The sequence below is a fragment of the Phocoena sinus genome, chromosome 11 (assembly GCF_008692025.1).
Source record: "Phocoena sinus isolate mPhoSin1 chromosome 11, mPhoSin1.pri, whole genome shotgun sequence".
NCBI lineage: Eukaryota > Metazoa > Chordata > Mammalia > Artiodactyla > Phocoenidae > Phocoena > Phocoena sinus.
Window position 1 is genome coordinate 27,739,081 of NC_045773.1, and position 21,298 is coordinate 27,760,378.

Genomic DNA, 21,298 nt, shown 5'->3' on the forward strand with positions numbered 1-21,298 from the left:
GAGGCTGCAAAACTGAATTCTCAAATGCCAAAGCGAAACGTAAAGCAAAGTTCCCCGTAGTAACATTAGTACATCTGCATCAACGATATGTGTTGCTATATTACACACACACGCACACGCACACACACACACACACACACACACATTCAGATCTATAATTGTTTTTTTTACAAGTTCTTCTCTTAAGCACAGAGGTGGGTAGTGACAGCTAAAACACCACATATTAATAATTTCTGGAGCTTCATCCCACTTCCTGTTACAGTGTTTAACTCTGACTTCACTGCCCACATATGAAAGCCTTCTGGTCTACCTGCCAGCGTATTCCATAAATGTCTCCCTTCTAACTGGGGTCACAAGCATGACTTTCACACTCCAGAAATATAACCCTCATACTAATAAACAGCAGGAAATTGCGAAGGTCAGGTCAAAATGACAAAGCTAGCAACCTGCTTCTAAAGACACATTATTACTGAAAATATGGTAAATAACTTCCCATTATCTGATACTGGCAAAGAGAAAAACCTCATGTCAAAAGACACAAAACAGAGTCCTGTTTATGATGCTAAACCCAGTAATATGAATTCAAGTCTAAAGCATTTATCAGATCTACCAAGTTTAAATCCATTCATTAACTGATGAACCTTTACCTACCAGATAACGTTAGGGGTTAGAGAAGAAAGACTTGCATCTGAAACTTTTCACTTTCTTTCTTCAATATCCACTTGATATAAAGGGTAACAAGTGGTAAAATGGTCAAAAAGATTCCACAGAGAAGTAAGTAAGCTAGAAAATCCACACACGCAGCTGATGAAACTCAGATCAACTCTAATTTGAGTCTACTTTCCATTCCATCTCCAGTTAAATGTACATTTAGGTGTCTTTTTTTTTTTTTTTTTTTTTAATCTAGTGCCTCTTCACTCACACTCTAGTATTGTTTCCATAAGTTTGATGGAATGGAAAATCAAAAACAGTTAATGATAGCAACAGAGTCAAATGTTTTTTGGAAGTTGCCTGGCAATAAAAAGTATATGTTCTGGGCTTCCCTGGTAGCACAGTGGTTAAGAATCTGCCTGCCAATGCAGGGGACACAGGTTCGATCCCTGGCCTGGGAGGATCTCACATGCCAGAACAACTAAGCCTGTGCGCCACAACTACTGAGCCTGCGCTCTAGAGCCTGCAAACCACAACTACTGAGCCCGCCAGCCACAACTACTGATGCCCGCGCACTTAGAGCCCGTGCTCTGCAACAAGAGAAGCCATGACAATGAGAAGCCCGCACACAGCCGCAAAGACCCAACACAGCCAAAAATAAAAACAAAACAAACAAAAGTATATGTTCTATACTTTTTTCCTAGTACTAAAACTACCACAAAGATAAAAAAGTGAACTTTCATTAAAACTATTACGAAAATTAATTACATCATGGAAAGGTGAAGAGATGGGGATCACTAACAGCGACTTGAAAGAAAAAGGAATTCATTCATTACCACCACCAGGTTGAGTTAAACCAAAGTACTGAATTAAGGCAAAAAGGACTTGGAAAAGGATGACAATGAGTGTCTAGAAAGAGTTGGTACCACTGAAATTACACCCTGTAAGTAGCCTTATTTCATTCATCTTTCCAATAATGATCAAAGCTAGACTTCTTTGAACCTCTTCATATTTGTGAAAACAATTATGACAGGCCCTCAGATGAGTTTTTCATTGAAGATTTAAGTAGTCCCCATTAGGAATATGGTTCATAACACTGTTCTTAAAGGATTATTGCACAATATCTTAGAATCTTGTTAGTATTTTTTAAAACTTATATTTATTCAGGGTTTGCTATATTCTAGTACCTTCTTTGACATTCACCATAGACCAGGATTTGAACCTTTTCATATGCAAGACTTGGCATTGCCAAAGCTGTTCCTGGGATCTCAAAATAATCTGTCTTCCTGGGTTTCCATATTAGTAAAAAAAAAAAAAGGCAGATTTTGGATACATCTAAAACTCAGAAAGCTTAGTTATTTTAGGTAACCTAGCCTGGAAATGATTTTTTTTCTCTTATACATAGAAGTAAATAAGGATGATGAAAAGAGAAAAGTAATATATATTTAAAAATAATACTTGGAGAAACACATGGCAATAAGAAATATTCCAAACCAGATGGACCACTTACTAATAACATTGGAATAAAAATGGTTGGAGAAATCCCAGCAAGAAGATGTAAAAAGAACTGGACAAGTCAGGGGTCTTTGGCTGAAATTTCCAAATAGCTATACACTGGGGAAATACACCTTTGTATTACCAGTGCTAATGGACAGTTGAGGTAAATGTCATTGTAACTCTATTTTTGATCAGTTCCATCTTTAGCCAAAAGGAAGTTCTGATTTCCTGATGTTTTCATTAGGACTATGAAGGTATCAATATCTGCTTATTAATATATATATTTATATCAGGTTGATTCAGGGTTGCATGTAAATATAACATAAAAGTATAATTTACTGAACAGATAATAGGTATTGTTATTGGTTTTTTCTGTTTTATTAAACTGTTTAGAACAGGTAATTTAACCACAACATATATAGCAGTAAAATTAAACTGCAGCCTTTGGAGGTTAAATTTAATTAATTAGTGAAGTGTCTTCCTAAGAAATGAGTTCGTTTTTGTTTGAATTTATTTATCATATTACTTTAACAAATATGCAATAAGAAGGTTGAAGAACAAAGTTTTTAAAAAAGAACAGCCAAGAAAAAGACTTCAATTACCCGTTTTTACTAATGGAAACACCAGCTTTTATTTCTGTAGAAATAATAGTTCTACAGAAAAGCCACTTATAGCTCACGTACAAAATACTTTTGAAACACTAGTGCCACTAGGTTTGTTATCTTAAGCTTTTGCTAGGTGAATTTCAGACCCAAAAGGTGTATCATTCTAGTTCTTAGCAAATTGATTTAATAATCCACGCAAGGTTCCATCAATCCTAGAACCAATCTTTCTACCTATCACCCAAAACCAGGGTTCCATCCCCATTCATAATAACATTAGACACGTCAAAAAAATTGAACCTCCTATTCAAATTCCAGCTCTCTGCCCGCCCTCATCTTCTCCTCCATCATTCACACTGTCATCTACTTATATTGAATAAAGCCGATTGGGTAAGACCTGCTGAACTTTCCATCCTCTCCTGAGCCAATGGAAGGCGACAAGCATCGTGCCTGCCACTCAGTGTGTCAAAACAAAATCCCCATCAGTACTGACTCTGGTGCACCACCAAGAACTAGCTTTGACTAAAAGAGACGTTTTGTGAGCTAGTTCTTGCGAATCTGAGCTGGAAGACTCCTTATATGTCTAAACTAAAAGATAAAGAGCAGTGGATTCATTCTTTTATTTTACAAAATACTTAAATAGGTGTCCAGCGTTCTGTGCTTGGCACTGAGGCTATAGAAATTAATGAGACAGTGATGGTCCCTGCCCGTTGGATGGTGGTAAAAATAATCACTTATAGCAGCCTTCACTGTGAGTTTTCAGAACTCTAGAAAATTCATGAGACTATTAATGAGGTTATGAATATAATTTTATGTAAATTTTATATATTCTATCCATTAGAGAGTAAAAGACAAATGTCCTATAGAAAAAAATCTGTTCCTTTCTCTCCTGATTCTTTACTATTTCGGGGATGGGGAGAGAGGATCAGAAAACAATACTAGAGTCTGAATGAAGCAGTAGATTAAAAAAGAAAAAAAACCACACCTAATTGTATAAAATTTCACATGCAATTTCAGGAGGTTTATTAGCCCTGTATTAGGAACTCTTATATTGCATTCTGGTATGGGAAAGTAATTATTATTATTATAGACATTTTCAAAAAATATATATAAAGCCACATGATATAATACCAAAGTAACTTTTCCTATAGCATCCTGAATATTCTTAATTCATGAACGTAAAGGCAGGGTGAGCTGTAACACAAAGGACCTGAGCTTTGAGATTAAACATCCTGCATATGAAACCCAACTGATCACCAATTCTAGCCCACCAGTAAGTTGTGAAGTACATTTTACATAAGGAGCATAGTATCCATATAAATGCAGAGATTCGAGCTTTTTCTAACAGAGATTTCCAGCTTGTTTTGAAAAAGCCAGTTCTGACTCATGTTGGTTTATATTCCCAAATGTCAACAAGTCAAATAGCATCTAGGACAATTCCTTTCACGTACATGTCACATGGCTGGTCCCTAGAGAACCTGAGTTTATCCCAAATATATGCTCTACATAGCTGTGATGTTAATACCAGGAAAACTGGAAAGAGCCAAAATGGCCATCAACAAAGCACTGCGAGGGCTTCCCTGGTGGTGCAGTGGTTGAGGGTCCGCCTGCCGACGCAGGGGACACGCGTTCGTGCCCCGGTCCGGGAGGATCCCACGTGCCTTGGAGCGGCTGGGCCCGTGAGCCATGGCCGCTGAGCCTGCGCGTCCGGAGCCTGTGCTCCCCAACAGGTGAGGCCACAACAGTGAGACGCCCGCGTACCGCAAAAAAAAAACCAAAACAACAAAGCACTGCGAAACTAAAATATGTCACATTCACGCCATGGAGAAGCAAACATTTATCTATCACCTACTGTGTGACACTAAACCAAGCATTTTATAAATATGATACTTTTAATTTTTCCAAACACTCTCGTCAGATAGATATTAGCACTAAATGTCAGTTTACAGATAAAGGAGTAGGTTAAGTGGATGCCCAAAACTCACATGGCTACTAAGTGGCAGTGATGAGATTTGAACCCTGGTAATCTCCTCAGAACCTGAGCTATGCAGCATTTAAATAGCATGATGCAGACAGCTACTTACTGACAATGGAAGACTTCCCTCGTCCAGCAAGTGGAAATGAGCCTATAAAACTATGCACAGCATACCGGCATTTCTAGAGCGCTATGTGTTTGCAAGAAAAACATGTCCTTTCTTCTTAACTCATAGATTGTTTGAATTACTTTATAATGAACATATATTACCTTGAAAATCAAAAGACTACAAAACTATTTGCATATTGAGAAAAAGTTATTTTTTATGCTTTGAATATGTTGCCCCTGTACTTGTTTCTGCTTAGAAATAGAAGGTCTCAGAAATGACATTAAATTAGACTCATTGTTCTGTTAATTTTTTTTCCTGGATCTTAAAGTAAAATGCATTAATTATGAAAAACTGGTAGAATGCAGCTAGGACAAGTAAGGAAATTAAATTTTATTTTTGAAGGAGTGAAAAATATTTCAAAATATGGAAAATATTCACAATACGTGAAGTGATAAAGCAGGCCATGATTGTATTCACCTTGATACTGACTATACTTATACTCCCCCCAACCCCTGGCAAATATTGGAAGGAAACAGATCAAAATGATAACAGGGATCATTCTGTGATCAGCAGAAACTGGCATCTAACCTCAGACTACTAGGGCTTCTTAGATGATTTCTACCGAGACAACTTCAGGCTCTACTGAGATGTCTCTCAGGATGTCTCTCTTACTTCACTTTTCTCATCAGAAGAATAGAGATACTGATTATTAACTGCTGTTTTCTTATGGAAAGATTTTTTTTTAATAAATAAATTTATTTATTTTTGTCTGCATTGGGTCTTCGTTGCTGCGTGCGGGCTCTCTCTAGTTGCGGTGAGCGGGGGGGGCTACTCTTTGTTGCGGTGCGCGGGCTTCTCATTGCGGTGGCTTCTCTTGTTGCGGAGCACGGGCTCTAGGCACGCGGCCTTCAGTAGTTGTGGCTCGCGGACTCTAGAGCGCCGGCTCAGTAGTTGTGGCGCATGGGCTTAGATGCTCCGAGGCATGTGGGATCTTCCAGGACCAGGGCTCGAACCCGTGTCCCCTGCATTGGCAGGCGGATTCTTAAGCAGTGTGCCACCAGGGGAGGCCCTGGAAAGATGTTTTTAATAAGTGATGATTGAATGACATAATGTGTGAAGAGTGCTCTAAGTACACACAGTAAGTACTTTTTACGAAGTTAACCATCATTATTATCCCAGGCCTTGTTTTTTGATGGCAGAACTAGGGGGGAATAGCTTTTGCTTCTCGACACCTGACTCAGAAGGTCCCTGGAGGGACTGAGGGAATCTGATTTGGAAAAACCTCCCCTGAATTATGTGAAGCAGGAGAGGCCCTGGGTGGCATCTGCTGCTGGCCTGCGTGCTGTGCCCGAGCTGTAACCAGTTTCTTGAGCAGAGTCGGCTTCTGCTGGTCCTGGTTCCATTCTGGGCTCCCAAAGACTAAGTTGATTTTTTCTTTGATGAGACTCCCTTCACAAATATCAAGACCCACTCTCACACTCTCTCCGCACCCCACTGTTCATTCTAATCGCCTGCTCTCTAGAGGAGGCCAGCTCATTGATGGCCAGATCTAATTACTACTGGATTGGGTGCCTCCCCACAATCCACACCCTCAGTCACACTATATCTAGTCCTTCCTTCTCCCACAGGAGGTGTCTCATCCAGCGGTGTCCACCTGTGTTCGCTCAGAGTTTACCTCCTTTGTACCTTTTTTTTTTTTTTTGGCCACGCCGTGTGGCATGTGAGATCTTAGTTCCCCGACCAGGAATCAAACCCGTGTCCCCTGCACTGGAAGCGTGGAGTCCCACTGGACCACCGCCTTTGCATCTTATTCCAAGTGATGCCTTGCTCTTTGCTAGCTACCACAGGAGTGGGATCTGGTGAGCTTTACGAACGTGTCCAAAAGAGATAAAACTCACATTTTGTTCCTTTCCTTATATTAGCATTTGAAGAGGCAGCAATACCTTAACTCAAATGGAGGAACTTCAGGATTTCAGGCACCTTTGAGATTGACTTGCTGATGTGCAACCATTCAAAAAGACCGGCCTACTGGAAAGGGGGGGGGCATCACCCCCAGGTTCTACAAATCACTTGTTTTTTTAACTCCAAATCCAGTGCCTGCTTATGTCACAGGATTTTAGTAAACTCTGCAAAGAAGACAGAGCATGTGAGCATCTGAGCACAAGGGAGAGGCACGGTGTTCACAGAAGCGTTTTACTGGAACGTAGCATTTTATCGCAACGTAGAAAAACAGACATTCAATCAAGCATTTCTGTTTAGTTTTGGTTTTTCTCATTTACTATTAATTAGGAATGAGTGGAAATCACTTGAACTTGGTTTTGGAAAATTTAAAAATGCCCACTTGATTTTGATGTAAATTCCAGTTGAGATTGTCTCTGCCAGTCTCTCAGGCGGCCCCTGAAGTCAAGGGGCTTGTTTATCTTACCATGAAATTCCCAAATGCTCATTACAGTGTCTGGGTCTCAGTGAACACAGAGGAAGGCACTGGTCTGGGACAGGGTAAGAGTGGGGCAGAGGAGAGGAAACTGGCAACCTCATAACCCGTGGGTCTGGGCACTGGAGAACCCTCTAGTGAATGAGCTGGCAGAGAAATGCAGCACTTAATTCTCAGGGCTCCTGCTTTCGCTCAAGAAGGAAACTGATAATCTCCACCTAAAATTCCCAAGGGCACACCTTTTAACTCTGCTACAGTAATTGCTCATGTACATATTAACAGCTCTCAAAAACCTGGACCTCCGTTGACTAATTGGAACAATCTGTCTTGTAGCTGTAATGATTCTTAATATAAGAGCTCCACTCTGGAAGAACAGACCTTAAAAAGATCGTTCTGCTGAGCTGCACGCCTCACCCTCAGCCTCACAGCATGAGGCAACAGAATGAATGTGTTTATATGGGAGTAACTAATTTATCTGGGTCTTTCACATCCTTAATACAAGAGGTAGTTTGAGGGGAGGATCTGCTTCTTTAAATGTCCTTTTTATGAGTGAATTGTAACTTTCTATTCTTGGGGATTAGACTCCCTTACCCTTTGAACCACTGAGAGGACAAGATGAAGATTCAATATGAGGATGTTGGTTCCTTCATACACATTACTGCTCACCCTTTTATGGGACCATATCCAGCAGCAGCCTAGATGCAGCAGTGAACATGACAGACAGACCCCTCTCTCCTCCAGAAGCTTACATGCAGCGTACGTGGGTGGGGGAGGGGGAGTGAGTTAATAAACAAGTAAACAGGGCTTCCCTGGTGACACAGTGGTTAAGAATCTGCCTGCCGGGCTTCCCTTGTGGCGCAGTGGTTGAGAGTCTGCCTGCCGATGCAGGGGACACGGGTTCATGCCCCGGTCCGGGAAGATCCCACATGCCGCAGGGCGGCTGGGCTCATGAGCCATGGCCACTGAGCCTGCGTGTCCGGAGCCTGTGCTCCAAAACGGGAGAGGCCACAACAGTGAGAGGCCCGTGTACTGCCAAAAAAAAAAAAAAAAAAAAAAAAGAATCTGCCTGCCAATGCAGGGGACAGGGGTTCGGGCCTTGGGCCAGGAAGATCCCACATGCCACGAAGCAGCTAAGCCTGTGCGCCACAACTACTGAGCCTGAGCTCTAGGGCCCACGAGCCACAACTACTGAGCCCGTGAGCCACAACTGCTGAAGCTCACGTGCCTAGAGCCCGTGCTCCACAACAAGAGAAGCCACCGCAAAGAGTAGCCACTGCAATGAGAAGCCCACGCACCGCAACTAGAGAAAGTCCACGTGCAGCAACGAAGACCCAACACGGCCAAAAATAAACAAATCAAATAAATAAATTTATAAAAAAATAAACAAGTAAATAAGCAATTTCAAAAAGTGATAGGTGCTGTGAAGAAAGTGAAAGTGGGTAACAGGAAAGAAAGTGGCTGAGTTGGGAGGGGAGAGAGCGTGTAACTGATAACGGGTAGGATCAGGGAAGGAATGAGCTACGAGAAGCGATAAACAGGGAGAGAATATTCTGGACTGAGGAAGCAGTCAGTGAAAATGGGAGGTCGGGGAGTAGGAGCCAGATCAAGTAGGGCTTTGCAAGGCGAGGCCGGATTTTGGAATTTGTTCAACATGGGATCAGAAACCAGTGGAGGATTTTTTTTTTTTTTTTTTTTGCGGTACACGGGCCTCTCACTGTTGTGGCCTCTGCCGTTGCGGAGCACAGGCTCCGGACGTGCAGGCTCAGTGGCCATGGCTCACGGGCCCAGCCGCTCTGCGGCATGTGGGATCCCCCCGGACCGGGGCACGAACCCGTGTCCCCTGCATCGGCAGGGGGACTCTCAACCACTGCGCCACCAGGGAAGGCCCTGGTTGAGGATTTTAAAGAAAACAATGTAATGCAATTCAAGTGTTTACAAGAAAACTTTGGTTACTGGATACGGAGTGGACTGTTGCAGCAGCAAGATGGACCTGTTAAGAAATTATAACACTGGTCAAAGTCAGAGACGGTGATGGCTTAAACCTGGGTGGAAATAGTGGAAAAGAAAGTAAACGGATGGATTAAGGACCTGCTGCCTCACGGAAGGAGAGGATTCACACATAATAATAATGGGAATACTGAATAAGCTCTTAGAATGTTCCAGTCCTGCTGAGAGCACTTTACATCTATTAACTCAAATGAAGCCTTCCAAAATGGGCTTTGTTTTTATCATTGTCATGTTTAATCATTTCCCCACGCTACATTCTTCCCTAGTGTATAACATATAGTATGTAATCAAAACTGGTATATAATACCTATTACACAAGTACAATTTGAAGATGACATAGAGATTTAAAAGAATTTTTAAAAACTGAATGAAATGCGATAAAATACTACAGACTGTTCAGTGACCGACAATTTTCTCTCCTCAAATTGTGTTTTTTCCTAACCAAGAAATACAAACTTTCTAAGACAACGTCAATATCACACTTCGTCTCGATTAATACGCTCTTCCCTCAAAACCACCAGAATTCAACCTCTTCCCACTGCCCCCATCTCTGGCACATGCCAACATCATCTCTCTTGAAATATTATAACCATCTTCTGACGTCTGTTCTCCACGTGCAAGTGCAGCCAGAAGGATCCTTGTAAAACGTGAGCCAGATAGCGCCGCTCCTCTACTGAGAACATTCCAAGGGCTTCCCATCTGGCCTAGAGTAAAAACTACAGAGCTTCCCACGGTCCACAGGCCTCATATCATCGGAACCTTGACTATTTCGCTGACTTCGTTCCTATCACTCTGCCCTTGCCTGCTCAAGCAGGAGAGGCAGGCTTTGGCCTCAGGGCCCTAGCACCTGCTGAAATACAGGTCCCTTGAGGCCAGGGCACTTTGTGTCCCATGCAGAGAAGGCTCTGTTCATCAACTGAACAAGGAAACACTGTCGATAATTTAGAAACTAAGGCAGAGCGTAAGGAAGTCATTTGAACATTTATATAGACGGCATCCAGACATGGAAAAGGACTCTCTGTGGAACTACCTGACACTGCATGTCCCCGTGCATTCATTCTCTTCGTCGTTAGTCCCGCAGGAGATACAAATAAGAAGAGTTCCATGGTCACCTGAGTTTGGGAGACTCCCAGTTAAATGAAAATTATGCAGGTTTCTCTACTGGAATATTTCTCAAGAGTTTTACTGTATTTGCTTATTATCAATCTATAAGAGGAAGACATATCATGCAGCATTTCCTAAATATATCTGACGACAGATCACTTTTTACACAGAGCATTGAGACCCACTAACAAGAATCTAGAAAACAGACCAAGGGCCTATTTTTCTAAGGGCGCTACCTACGTATAGTTATGTTATTGCAGCCCACACTTACGCTGCCAGAAAATAAATATAAATAAATAAAGTGATGAAAAAAGAGAAAGAAAAAAGAAGACAGAGATAGAGACAGGCAAATTCAAAGGCAGAGTCAGGCTGAGAAATGTCAGGAGATCATGGGATGGGTTTTCTTTCACTCAGAGCCTTCCTTGATCAGAGAATGGTGAACAATGAAGCATAAATTAAGAAGATTCCCTGCATACTGAAAGTATGAAGATTCCCTGCATACTGAAAGGTTTCAATACGGAAATTCAAAAATCAAAGTTCTACCTGTGTAGAAAGAGCTGGGATTTAGAAGTTATTTTACTATTAACCCAAGTATCTTTCATGTATTAACCTGAGTTTTTTTTACAGCCTTGTCTTCTAAGATATCCTCAAACATTTAAGACAGAAAATTTTATTTTTTTAACTAAACTAGGGTTTTGGTAACTTTGCCCAGCTGGTCTCCGTATATCGCAGGAAATGTACCCAGAGGAATATCTGTGCTGCACACAGCGCCAGGCCATACAATCCGGAGACGGAAGGTTTAGGAATCCATTCCCATCCCATTAAAGTGGGGCACTATGAAATTCTACGCCGGGGATTTAAAGGCGAGAGAGGAAATAGACTTCCTTTCAATCTTGACTTCTTTCTATTCCTTATAAATCTTTCCAACTGTCCTTTCTGAGTGACGTCGGCACTACAGAACTTCTTAAAGGCTTTAGATTTAAGATGGCTTGAAACCTTCCTGTTCAAATTTTGACAGGACAAAAGAAAAGTGGAGGTGTGGGGTGTGCTTCTGAGCCAGATGCCCATAAATCCTCTTGACCTGAACTTACAATACATCTGATCTGGCCGCCTGAGGTCCATCCCTGCCCTCAGGGCACAAAGGTCTCCTTAACCAGCTATATGTGGCTTCCCCAGCCTGCAAATGGATTCTGAGAAGAACAGTGTTCAAGGCCCCAGGAACGCATGTTGTGAAAATAAATAATGGGAAACAACCTGAAAGCTTCGAAAGGAAAAAGAGAAAACCTGTATCACATCCAGGGGAAGGCTCTTCAACAACCAAGTCAGACTCCAATATAAAAGTGAACTACTGATTATCTTTCTGTTGGAAGAGAAAAAGTGTAAAAATTACCACAGATTCCTCTTAGAGAATTTCTGTTAGTCTTTTGGCTAGTTTATTATCTCAATTTCATTATTGAGGTCTGGAACCCTTAAGTCTGGCACATTTCGGGTACAGTAGCCACAACTGTATGTGGGTCTTGAGCCTCTGAAATGCGGCCGGTCTGACTCGAGATGTGCTCTAAGTGTAAAATGCACACCGATTTCAAAGACAGTACAAACAAAAATGTAAAATATCTCAGTAATAACTTTTAATCTTGATTACATGTTGAAATAGAAAATTTTAATGTATTTGGGTAAAAATATTTGATGATTAAAATTGTAACAATGATTATTATTGTATAATATAAATTGTATAGAATAAAATGAATTATTAAAATCACATCTTTCTTTTTACCTCTTGTAAGGTGGCTAACCGAAAATTTTAAATTACAATGTATGGCTCGCATTCTATTTCCTATCAGACAGCGTTGCTTTTGACATGATAAAAAATAGACTGAGTGGTCAAGGCAGATAAAATGTGTAGTATTTGCTACAGGTATGTCTACCCAAAGAGCTGATGGCATTTTCTGTTCCCTTTACTTCTGCTCTTTGTATGTTTTACTACTGGTTCAGCCATCTTTGAACATTTGAAGCCCTTTGATTTTTTTTTTTTTTCCCCTCTCTAGTTACACAATAAACAGTGGTTAAGATTACAACAAAAGGGCTTCCCTGGTGGCGCAGTGGTTGAGAGTCCGCCTGCCGAATCAGCAGGGGACGCGGGTTCGTGCTCCGGTCCGGGGGCATCCCACATGCCGCGGAGCGGCTGGGCCCGTGAGCCATGGCCTCTGAGCCTGCGCTCCGCAGCGGGAGAGGCCACAACAGTGAGAGGCCCGCGTACCGCAAAAAAAGATTACAACAGAATTATTTCTACTGCATTGGTCATTCTAAAAACAACCTATACTGATGACAAGAAAAACAATGAAATAACTTATCAAATAAAATGAATGCTAGTTAAGATTTTGGAGACAGAGGAACCCAGATTCTGGAGTACTAGTAGTAAACCTCAGCCAAGCCACTTAGCGTCCCTGAAGCTCAGTCGTGCCATCTGTAAGAAGGGTATATAATAAGAGCACCTCTTTCATAAAGCTGGTGAGAAAATTAAACTGGGTGAGATCTGAAACATTCCAGACATAGGTAAAGCTTATTAAATGGTGTCTACAGTATCATGTTACAATCACAATCACCAGTGAGACAGGCTGGGACCTGGGACCCTTTACTGCAGTGCTTGCTCCGGGACAAACGTCTCCTCAAGGAACAAAATACAAAGAAACGATAAGGGTCTAGAAAATGACATCATGCATGCAGCAGTCCCAGTCGGGGCAATTATGAACAATAAGATACCAAAGGTCCAAAACCCAACTGCCATTTCTGAGATGCAAGAGCAAAAGCAGGGTATTGCATACGAACCCTGCAGACAGCACCACCGAGGGGGCAGGCAGACCACCAACGCCACCCCTCCAGCCCGATCAGCCCCCCACCCTCACCCCATTTAAGGAACCAGCCTGACCTCCCGGGCTCCCTCAGCACCAGTCCCAGTAAAGGCTTGCCTGAATTACTCACGTGGCCTCTTATCAATTTCTATTCGTTCAAGAGTCCAAGGACCCGAGTCGGTAACACCAGCACCACACTCCAACACCACCACGGCCCCCCTAAGCCTGCTTTTTGGTTATACAAGCCCCGCCCCCCATGGGGTCTTCAAGTTTCTATACTGAGAATACCTCCAATTTAACCAAGTTTCTTTTCAGAGAGTGTCATCTGCTCATCTGAGATTCTCAGTACGATCCAAACAGTTACCAGCGCCCCACATGTTGGTGACACACCATCAAACAGTCCTGAGTCAAGTTCACATCTCAGGATGACTGTGTGTGACGAGAACTGTCAGACATCACGAAGGGACCAAGGCTGCTTCCGCCTCACAAAACCCGCTCTCTGGCTTTATACAATCAGGCATGCACTTCTCCACTGAGCACACTCTAAGTACTGGGGCCTACTCAAATCTTCTTCTTCTTCTTCTTTTTTTTTTTTTTTGTGGTACGTGTGCCTCTCACTGTTGTGGCCTCTCCCATTGCGGAGCACAGGCTCCGGACACGCAGGCTCAGCGGCCATGGCTCACAGGCCCAGCCGCTCTGCGGCATGTGGGGTCTTCCTGGACCGGGGCACGAACCCGTGTCCCCTGCATGGGCAGGCGGACTCTCAACCACTGCGCCACCAGGGAAGCCCCCAACGTTATTTTTAATAGAAAAAGTCTCAATCTTCCTTCAATGACAACGACTTCCTTCAATTAGTTTTCTCTAATGACAAAGCAAGATAGCACTGAGTTCAGAGACACCAAACAATTGTTTTGTGAACAAGCCTTCTTGGTTTTATAGTTTTCAAAATAATGGAAATCCAGATCATGATTGGTGTTCTCTGAAAACATTTATTGAAACAGGACTCCATTTCTTACAAGGAATATGGATTAAAGGAGGAAAGGAGAAAGTTATGAACCTCATTTCCAAAAGAGTGATGTAGCTAACTTACACTGGTCACGTGAGTTTGGAAAAACACTGATTTAAATAGTCAAACAGATTTCCTCAATGGGGGACTTCTAAAAGCCTTTGGTATGCCGATGCATAAAGTAAATCTTCAAGAAGGCATTTCATATGGCAACCTTTATTTCCAGCAGAAAAGCGGGGATACACGAACGAGCACCAGGCAAACTGCACTCATCCCCCTTGGTCCTGTTCTAGAATGTCACTCCACTGAAGCCAGGACTTAATGTGGCAGCTCGATCCCTGGCTGGACTGGTCCACATCTGAGTTGCGCGGTACCTGCCGTGCTTGCATGAGTGGAGAGAGGGTGACACGGGGTGAGGCCTCTGTGTGTGTCACAAGTGCATAAGCTCACCTGGGACAAGGAAGGCAGATGCAGGTCACCTGGACATAAGCTAGGGGTCCAGTGCAAGACAACCATCTAATAGGAATGTGACAGAAGCACTGGAAGAACCAAGATCCAGTTCACAAAATGAAAAGCAAATCATTAGTCTGACTCTAGGTAGGAAGGTAGGGGCTGGACAGACAGGAGGGAATACAGAGCAGGTGAAGGTAACATACCCACAGACGTGGATACTGAAGGCAACTGCAGTCTCAAACAGAATGTTCAATGGGAACCAATCACGGAACAAATTCAGCCTAACACTAGCAACTTCTCGTCCCCTGGACAAACCTTAACTTTGACTAAGAATGTTGTACAATACCGGGACAGAGCAGAGAGCAGGGTGAGAGTAGTACCCAGACATACCCAGCCCAGCAGGGAGACAAATAATTCAGTGTGCTTGTGTCATGGGTGGTAATAACCTACGCTCTTTGCAACATAAACAAGCAGTGCCACACTATGGACCCAGTTTTTAAAACACAGGTCCATAAATCCTTTATCAGTGACTGTGAAATCTCAAAAGCCTCCAAGATCGAAGGTGTTCTGTTATTATTGATATTTATGGTGCAAAAACTAATTCAGTGGTAAAATCTGATGTGGAGAGATGTGAAGCTACATTGAATATTGATATTTCCCCCTTCGTGTGAATATTCATCCACATGCTGCAGAAATATGAATGCATTCAAGGCGTATAGGCCCAGACCCCACTATGTGTCTTCTGTAAATATAAACGGCATATGTACCATCATGCCTTGCTAAAAAAGATTCCGAATTCTAAAACATCTGGCCTCAAGGGTCTCAGCTAAGGGACTGCAGCCCTGGACCATATGGTAGCGTGTGCATGGTATATATTAGGAAAAATGTATTTTCTTCTACTCACTTGCTAAGATGCTCCAAACTGAGCTGAAATGAACCAGCTGTGAGTTTCACTGGAAAGGGCACACACAATCAATTTGGATCATTTAAGCTTACTGAAGACTTCAACTCATAAAGCACCAGTAAGTCTGAATCAACAACTCCTGGATCTCTTATTGTAATAAACAAGATTTTAATTACCTCAGACAACAAGCATGCAATGAACCTCTACCTTAATGGAGCTCTCAGAGGGATTTATCTGGAGGCTTCTCTATGCACTACCTCCGACTTCAGTTATCAGTGGAAATACCGCATGATTCAATTCCTGTTAGTGTTACATGAACCCTTATTTAAAACAGGGAATAAGTGTGGGGTAGGGAGAATATTTAGGATAGGGTAGTAGCCATCACAGATAACTGTGGTTGGACAGATAATACAAAGAGGAGTGGCCACAGAAGAACTCAAACAGGACTACTATTTTAATCACAGGAATATTTTGAGCCCTTTGACTTTAAGGATGCTTAATCACATCTGCAAAGTCCCTTTTGCCATGTAAAGTAATAAATACGTTCACAATTTTCAGGAATTAGTGAGTGGACATTTTTGGGGGGAGGGGTATTATCCTACCTATCAAAATCCCCATTGATCTCTCTTTACTCCTTAAATGTACCAAGTATCACCTGTCTCAGGGCCTTTGCACACCCCTGTTCTATGGGCAGGCTCCAATTAATCTTTTCCCTCTTAATAAATATCTGTCTCCACCAAGGTCTTCTGTCTCATGGCAAAATGTCCCTCTCCTTCAGAGACTATATCACAACTGATATTACACAGCTGTTTATGTGACTCCTTGGTCAGTTTCTGTGTCATGACTAGAGTATAAATATCTTGAGGGTGGGACTCTCTTTCCTCTTCAGCTTTGTAACCCAGCACCCACATGACAGAAGGCACTCAAGAAAAATTTGCTGCTAGACAAGAGATAAAGCTGAATACATAGGAGGTGAGTGCCTCTGAGGATCCAAAGTGGGTCTAGTCTTCTAGCCTTGTCATCTGATTCCAACTTTCTTTTCTAATTTTAACTGAGCTGTAAAGAACGCTGCTATTGAAAGACTTTTGTTTCATTTTCACAACGACATTTATTTTTCTACTAGACTGGATGTTGTTTTTTTTGTTGTTGTTGGTACGCAGGCCTCTCACTGCCGCGGCCTCCCCCGCTGCGGAGCACAGGCTCCGGATGCGCAGGCTCAGCGGCCATGACTCACGGGCCCAGCCGCTCCGCGGCATGTGGGATCTTCCCGGACCGGGGCACGAACCCGTGTCCCCGGCATCGGCAGGCGGACTCTCAACCACTGCGCCACCAGGGAAGCCCTAGACTGGACGTTTTTAAGTATAGGAACTACAAGGCTGAGTCCAGGATTTCAGCCAGGAAAGTGTGGAGAAGTTTAATTTCTCAATGTGTACAAAGTTGTTGTAGATGACCTCAAAGAATTCCTGGGAAGCAGCAAAACCTACAAAGTTGGGTTTGTTGCAATTTACCCTCAGGGAGCAGATCCAGAGTCTTGTGGGGCATATGCTTAAAATTCAACCTGCAGCACTGGAGCACCGAGGAAGCTGGTGAAATACCCAAGGTCCTGACTTTATCCCAAATGGAATCTAAAGAAACCAGGACCAGCAATGCTCTGACCCATAAAGCAAGGTACATTTCCTCTCCAAAAGCTGCAAGAGGGGGCTTCCCTGGTGGCGCAGCGGTTGAGAGTCCGCCTGCCGATGCAGGGGACAGGGGTTCGTGCCCTGGTACGGGAGGATCCCACATGCCGCGGAGCGGCTGGGCCCGTGAGCCATGGCCACTGAGCCTGCGCGTTCGGAGCCTGTGCTCCACAACGGGAGAGGCCACAACAGCGAGAGGCCCGTGTACCGCAAAAAAAAAAAAAAAAAAAAGCTGCAAGAGGATGGAACAACTTTGCCCTGAGTCTTCTTTATTTAAATCTACTTCAAATGATGCCACATGAGTAAAGGAAGGCTGGATTCCACTAAACATACTGCGTTCTCTACCGTAGAGTCTCCCAATAGTGACATGTTGGCTAGATAATTCTTTGTGGTGGGGCTGTCCTATGAACTGGGATGTTGAGCAGCATCCCTGGCCTCTATCCACTAGATGCTGGTAGCATATCAATGCCCACAACAGTGACAACCAGAAACGTCCCCAGAAAACACGTAATGTCCTCTGAGGAGGAGGATACTGTCTCTAGTTGAGAACCAATGCTGTATTCTACCAATCCCATCCCAATCTTCCACAATGACTCTTCTCTGACTCTATATAAAATAAATAATGTCCCCAACGCTGATAAATTACTACATGGTACATTATAATTGTCTCACTTTCATTTTAATTTCTTGAAAAGCAGTGTAGTTATGTGGAAAGACATAAACCAAGTCTGAGATGTTCAAACAGTGTAAAAATCTCAGGGAGAGCTGGTGTTAATAAAGAACTCAAATAAAACAATTTAACATATCACAGACATGTCTTCCGCAAAAGTGAGCAACTTTTCTGTGCATATTTTAAAGTTCACTTTGCTCCCATTACCTTTAATCTCTGAAATTCAAGTTCCTCCAAATACAACCACTAAGTAATTTAACATGTTTATCACATTAGAAAAAAAAAAAACAAGCTATGAACCAGATGGGCTTCAATGAAGCACCCAATTAATATAGGCAGCCTTACCATGTGACATGACTTAGAAGAAACAAATTCGAATAGCTTGGTCAACAATAAGTCTGGGCGTTGTAGCTCCCATTTGTAATTAGTTTCTGAATTTCATGGGCATCTTTGAGTAAAAAACAAAATGCATTTAAAGTAATAAGTTTTCAAAAGAATATGCATCTAGTCTATTCATTTTTCCAGACTCAAATAGGAGGAGACAGGCTTTAGGGACTGTGATTAGGAATGAGGCAGAAGTTCCCAGTTCCTTCCTCCAGAGTTTTTCTTTTCCAAGGCAGCTGCCAAATTAAGTTTTCAAACCTTCAAGCACAGGTCTTTTGTCCGGAACAACATTAACTAAACAAATGGCAACCCATTTCTAGGATAAAGAAGCTTTAGAGCAAAGCTAGCTAGGCACAAATTCTGCCTTCAGCGACACTGCCAATGGAACTGGCCAGCAGGAACAAAAGAGAAACCCCAAACTTAAAAAATCTGATCAACTTGGCTTCTAGGAATCAAGTTTTCCAAGTACAAATCAAGCTAAGATTTTAAAGAAATGATTCATTCAACATAAAAGGAGAAAGAGAGCCCATTAAGTAGAAACTTTAATGTGACTAGGACAGGAAGTCCCAAGGATAGAGGAATCCTAATATGGAAAGAATACTTGATACTGTGAATTTGTCAGCTCAACAAGAAAAGAAATATGCAGCACTTTCTCAGCATGGTGATCTCTGGTTTCTCAGGCAAGCATGGATAAGAAACAAATCGATATGTGAATATAAGCATCTATAAACAAAGAAATACTATTGATTTTCTCCTCTTAAAGGGATTTTTCACCTAAGGTTCAAGGTTGTCTAAAGCCCATGAACGGGCTTGAGGAGTGAGGGTGAGTGATGAAACCCTACAGATTATGCACAAATCTCCATAATCTCTATGGAGGAGGATTGCAAGTATTCATCAGATGACCCAAGTAGGTCATGACTTACTAAAGTCACAGAACACTAAGAGCTGTCACTCCATGTTTGAGTACAGCCACAGGCTTGGGTACAAACCCTCTCAGTTCTTCTACAAATCTGTAAAGCTTACCACGTGGGCACCCAAACAATCAACAAATATGTCTGTCCCAAGGAAAGAATATTCACATCCTGATCCTGATTAAAGGTACAAAAATAAGGTTAGCCATGGAACAGGTGTGTTGTCCCCACCAAAGATTAAAAACGGAGTTTGGAAACAAGCTCCCTCCCTCAGTCGCCAAAAAGATACACATGACCTACTGCACTACCCGTTCTTCACGGATCTTTGAGAAAACTGACTCAGAGGAGGTAAAATGTCAATCCCGCAAAGTTAACAGCGAGTCATACGACCAACGGCCACAGCCTCCTTCTCAACAGCATGGACAGCACACAAACCTTAAAGCAGCTTCCCTACTGAGAGATGGTTCTGAGTCCCCTTCACATATCAGTTACCTTTTCTGTTTTCTAAAGGGTGAAAACGAAGTGGCCAGAGTTTCGTACAGAATGTCACTTTGGAAAGCAGGGTTTCCGAAAGGACAGGGCAAAGAAGCCGCATCGAATGAAACGAAGGGTCCGAAATCATCTACCAGGGGTGAGTCTACTCAAACCATGACGTCCACAAGGTCTACATGCTTCACCAGTTAAACAAAGATGAGGAACTTGAGGATGGCTATCTAGCTGTCATGCTGTATATAAAAGATTTCCAGAGACAAAGGCAGGGACAGTACAAGTTTGATTTGCAAGACGACTGGGGGTAAAGACAAAGTATCTCTTTAATGTCAAGACCCAAAGCACAGCCGCCCCTGACATCTCAAGTTTCTCTCACCTCCACAGGGAACCGCCTGCCGTTGATGCTGTGTTCAGAGCCTGCAGAACCATTGCTGTGGCCCCAATGAAATTCCACCTTCTCAGCTTTGAATCTGCCAGGGAGGCCAGCACCGCTGACAAAATAGTCGTCTTTCAGAAGGATGGCAACTGTGTAAAGCAGAAGGGAAACGACAATGAGTTTCAAAACCACACTTGAAAGATTGCTCCCGTGCTTCAAATAAAAGTTCATGATTACATGATGGGAATTACTTCCCACATACCTGTTAGAAAGCAAGTCAAAAACATTAGTCTGAATAAATTAGCACATTCTAGCTGCTGAACGCTCTCAAGAGCCAGTTGACTCTAACTCATGAAAATTCCCAGAGAACGGTCTCAGAATTTCTTAACCATTTCACAGTTGGAAAAACAAACAAACAAAAAAACAGACAATGATAGAGTAAGTGGCTCTGAATCAGGGTCTCCTAAATCTGCTTGATGATCAAAATTATTTTTCTTTTTTAAACACTGATTCCTGGGGCTATCCCAAGATTCAAGGTCTGGAATGAGATGGGAAATATATATGTAAGTCAGGTGCAGAAGACGTTTCTTTGATCAGAAAACTTAAGCAAGGCGTCAGGAAATAAAATTTGTAGGTTCTACCAATATTAAGGAGATAACAGTGGGAAGACAGCTGGGATTGGGAAATGTCTTCATATTTGATAATGGTGTCCAGGAAAGTACAGTGAAAATTCTACTCATTAAGTCACTCAAGTAACTGCAGATAAGTAGATTTACTTTACTATGTCTTTTAAATCTAAGCATAAGAAAATTTTGCTTAGCCCATCCGGAAGAACACGTAAGAAGTCCTTAACATAGAAAACCTCAATCAATTCAAACCCTAAATTTCAAAGTCACATCTCTCTTCCTTTAAACATGGAAAAGAGAAATCAAGAACAAATAACGTGGGCTTATACTACCAGAAAAATTATTTTTTCAAAAGGAATGTAATATCCAAGTGGATGAAAAAGAGATTTTATTTTATAAGTCATACATTCCCCCGCCCCCCACATTTTTGTTGTTGTCTAAAGTGAATTCATTCATTCATTTAACAAACACTTATTGGCTGGTGAATACGTATAATGTGCCAACCAACATACTCAATGGCCTGTGATTGGAAGCTAAGCTCATTTAAGGCAGGGAAAAGCTCTCATATCCTC

At 42.3% G+C, this 21,298-nt stretch overlaps 1 protein-coding gene across 3 annotated transcripts in view; it reads right to left on the minus strand.

The window, feature by feature from the left end:
• PTPRG (protein tyrosine phosphatase receptor type G) overlaps nucleotides 1-21,298 on the minus strand; it is a 731,192-nt gene that overhangs the window by 277,880 nt on the left and 432,014 nt on the right. For all 3 annotated transcript variants that reach the window (XM_032648680.1, XM_032648681.1, XM_032648679.1), the window contains exon 4: nucleotides 20,101-20,249. In XM_032648680.1, the coding sequence (XP_032504571.1) occupies nucleotides 20,101-20,249 (149 nt within the window). The remainder of the gene's footprint in view (nucleotides 1-20,100; nucleotides 20,250-21,298) is intronic.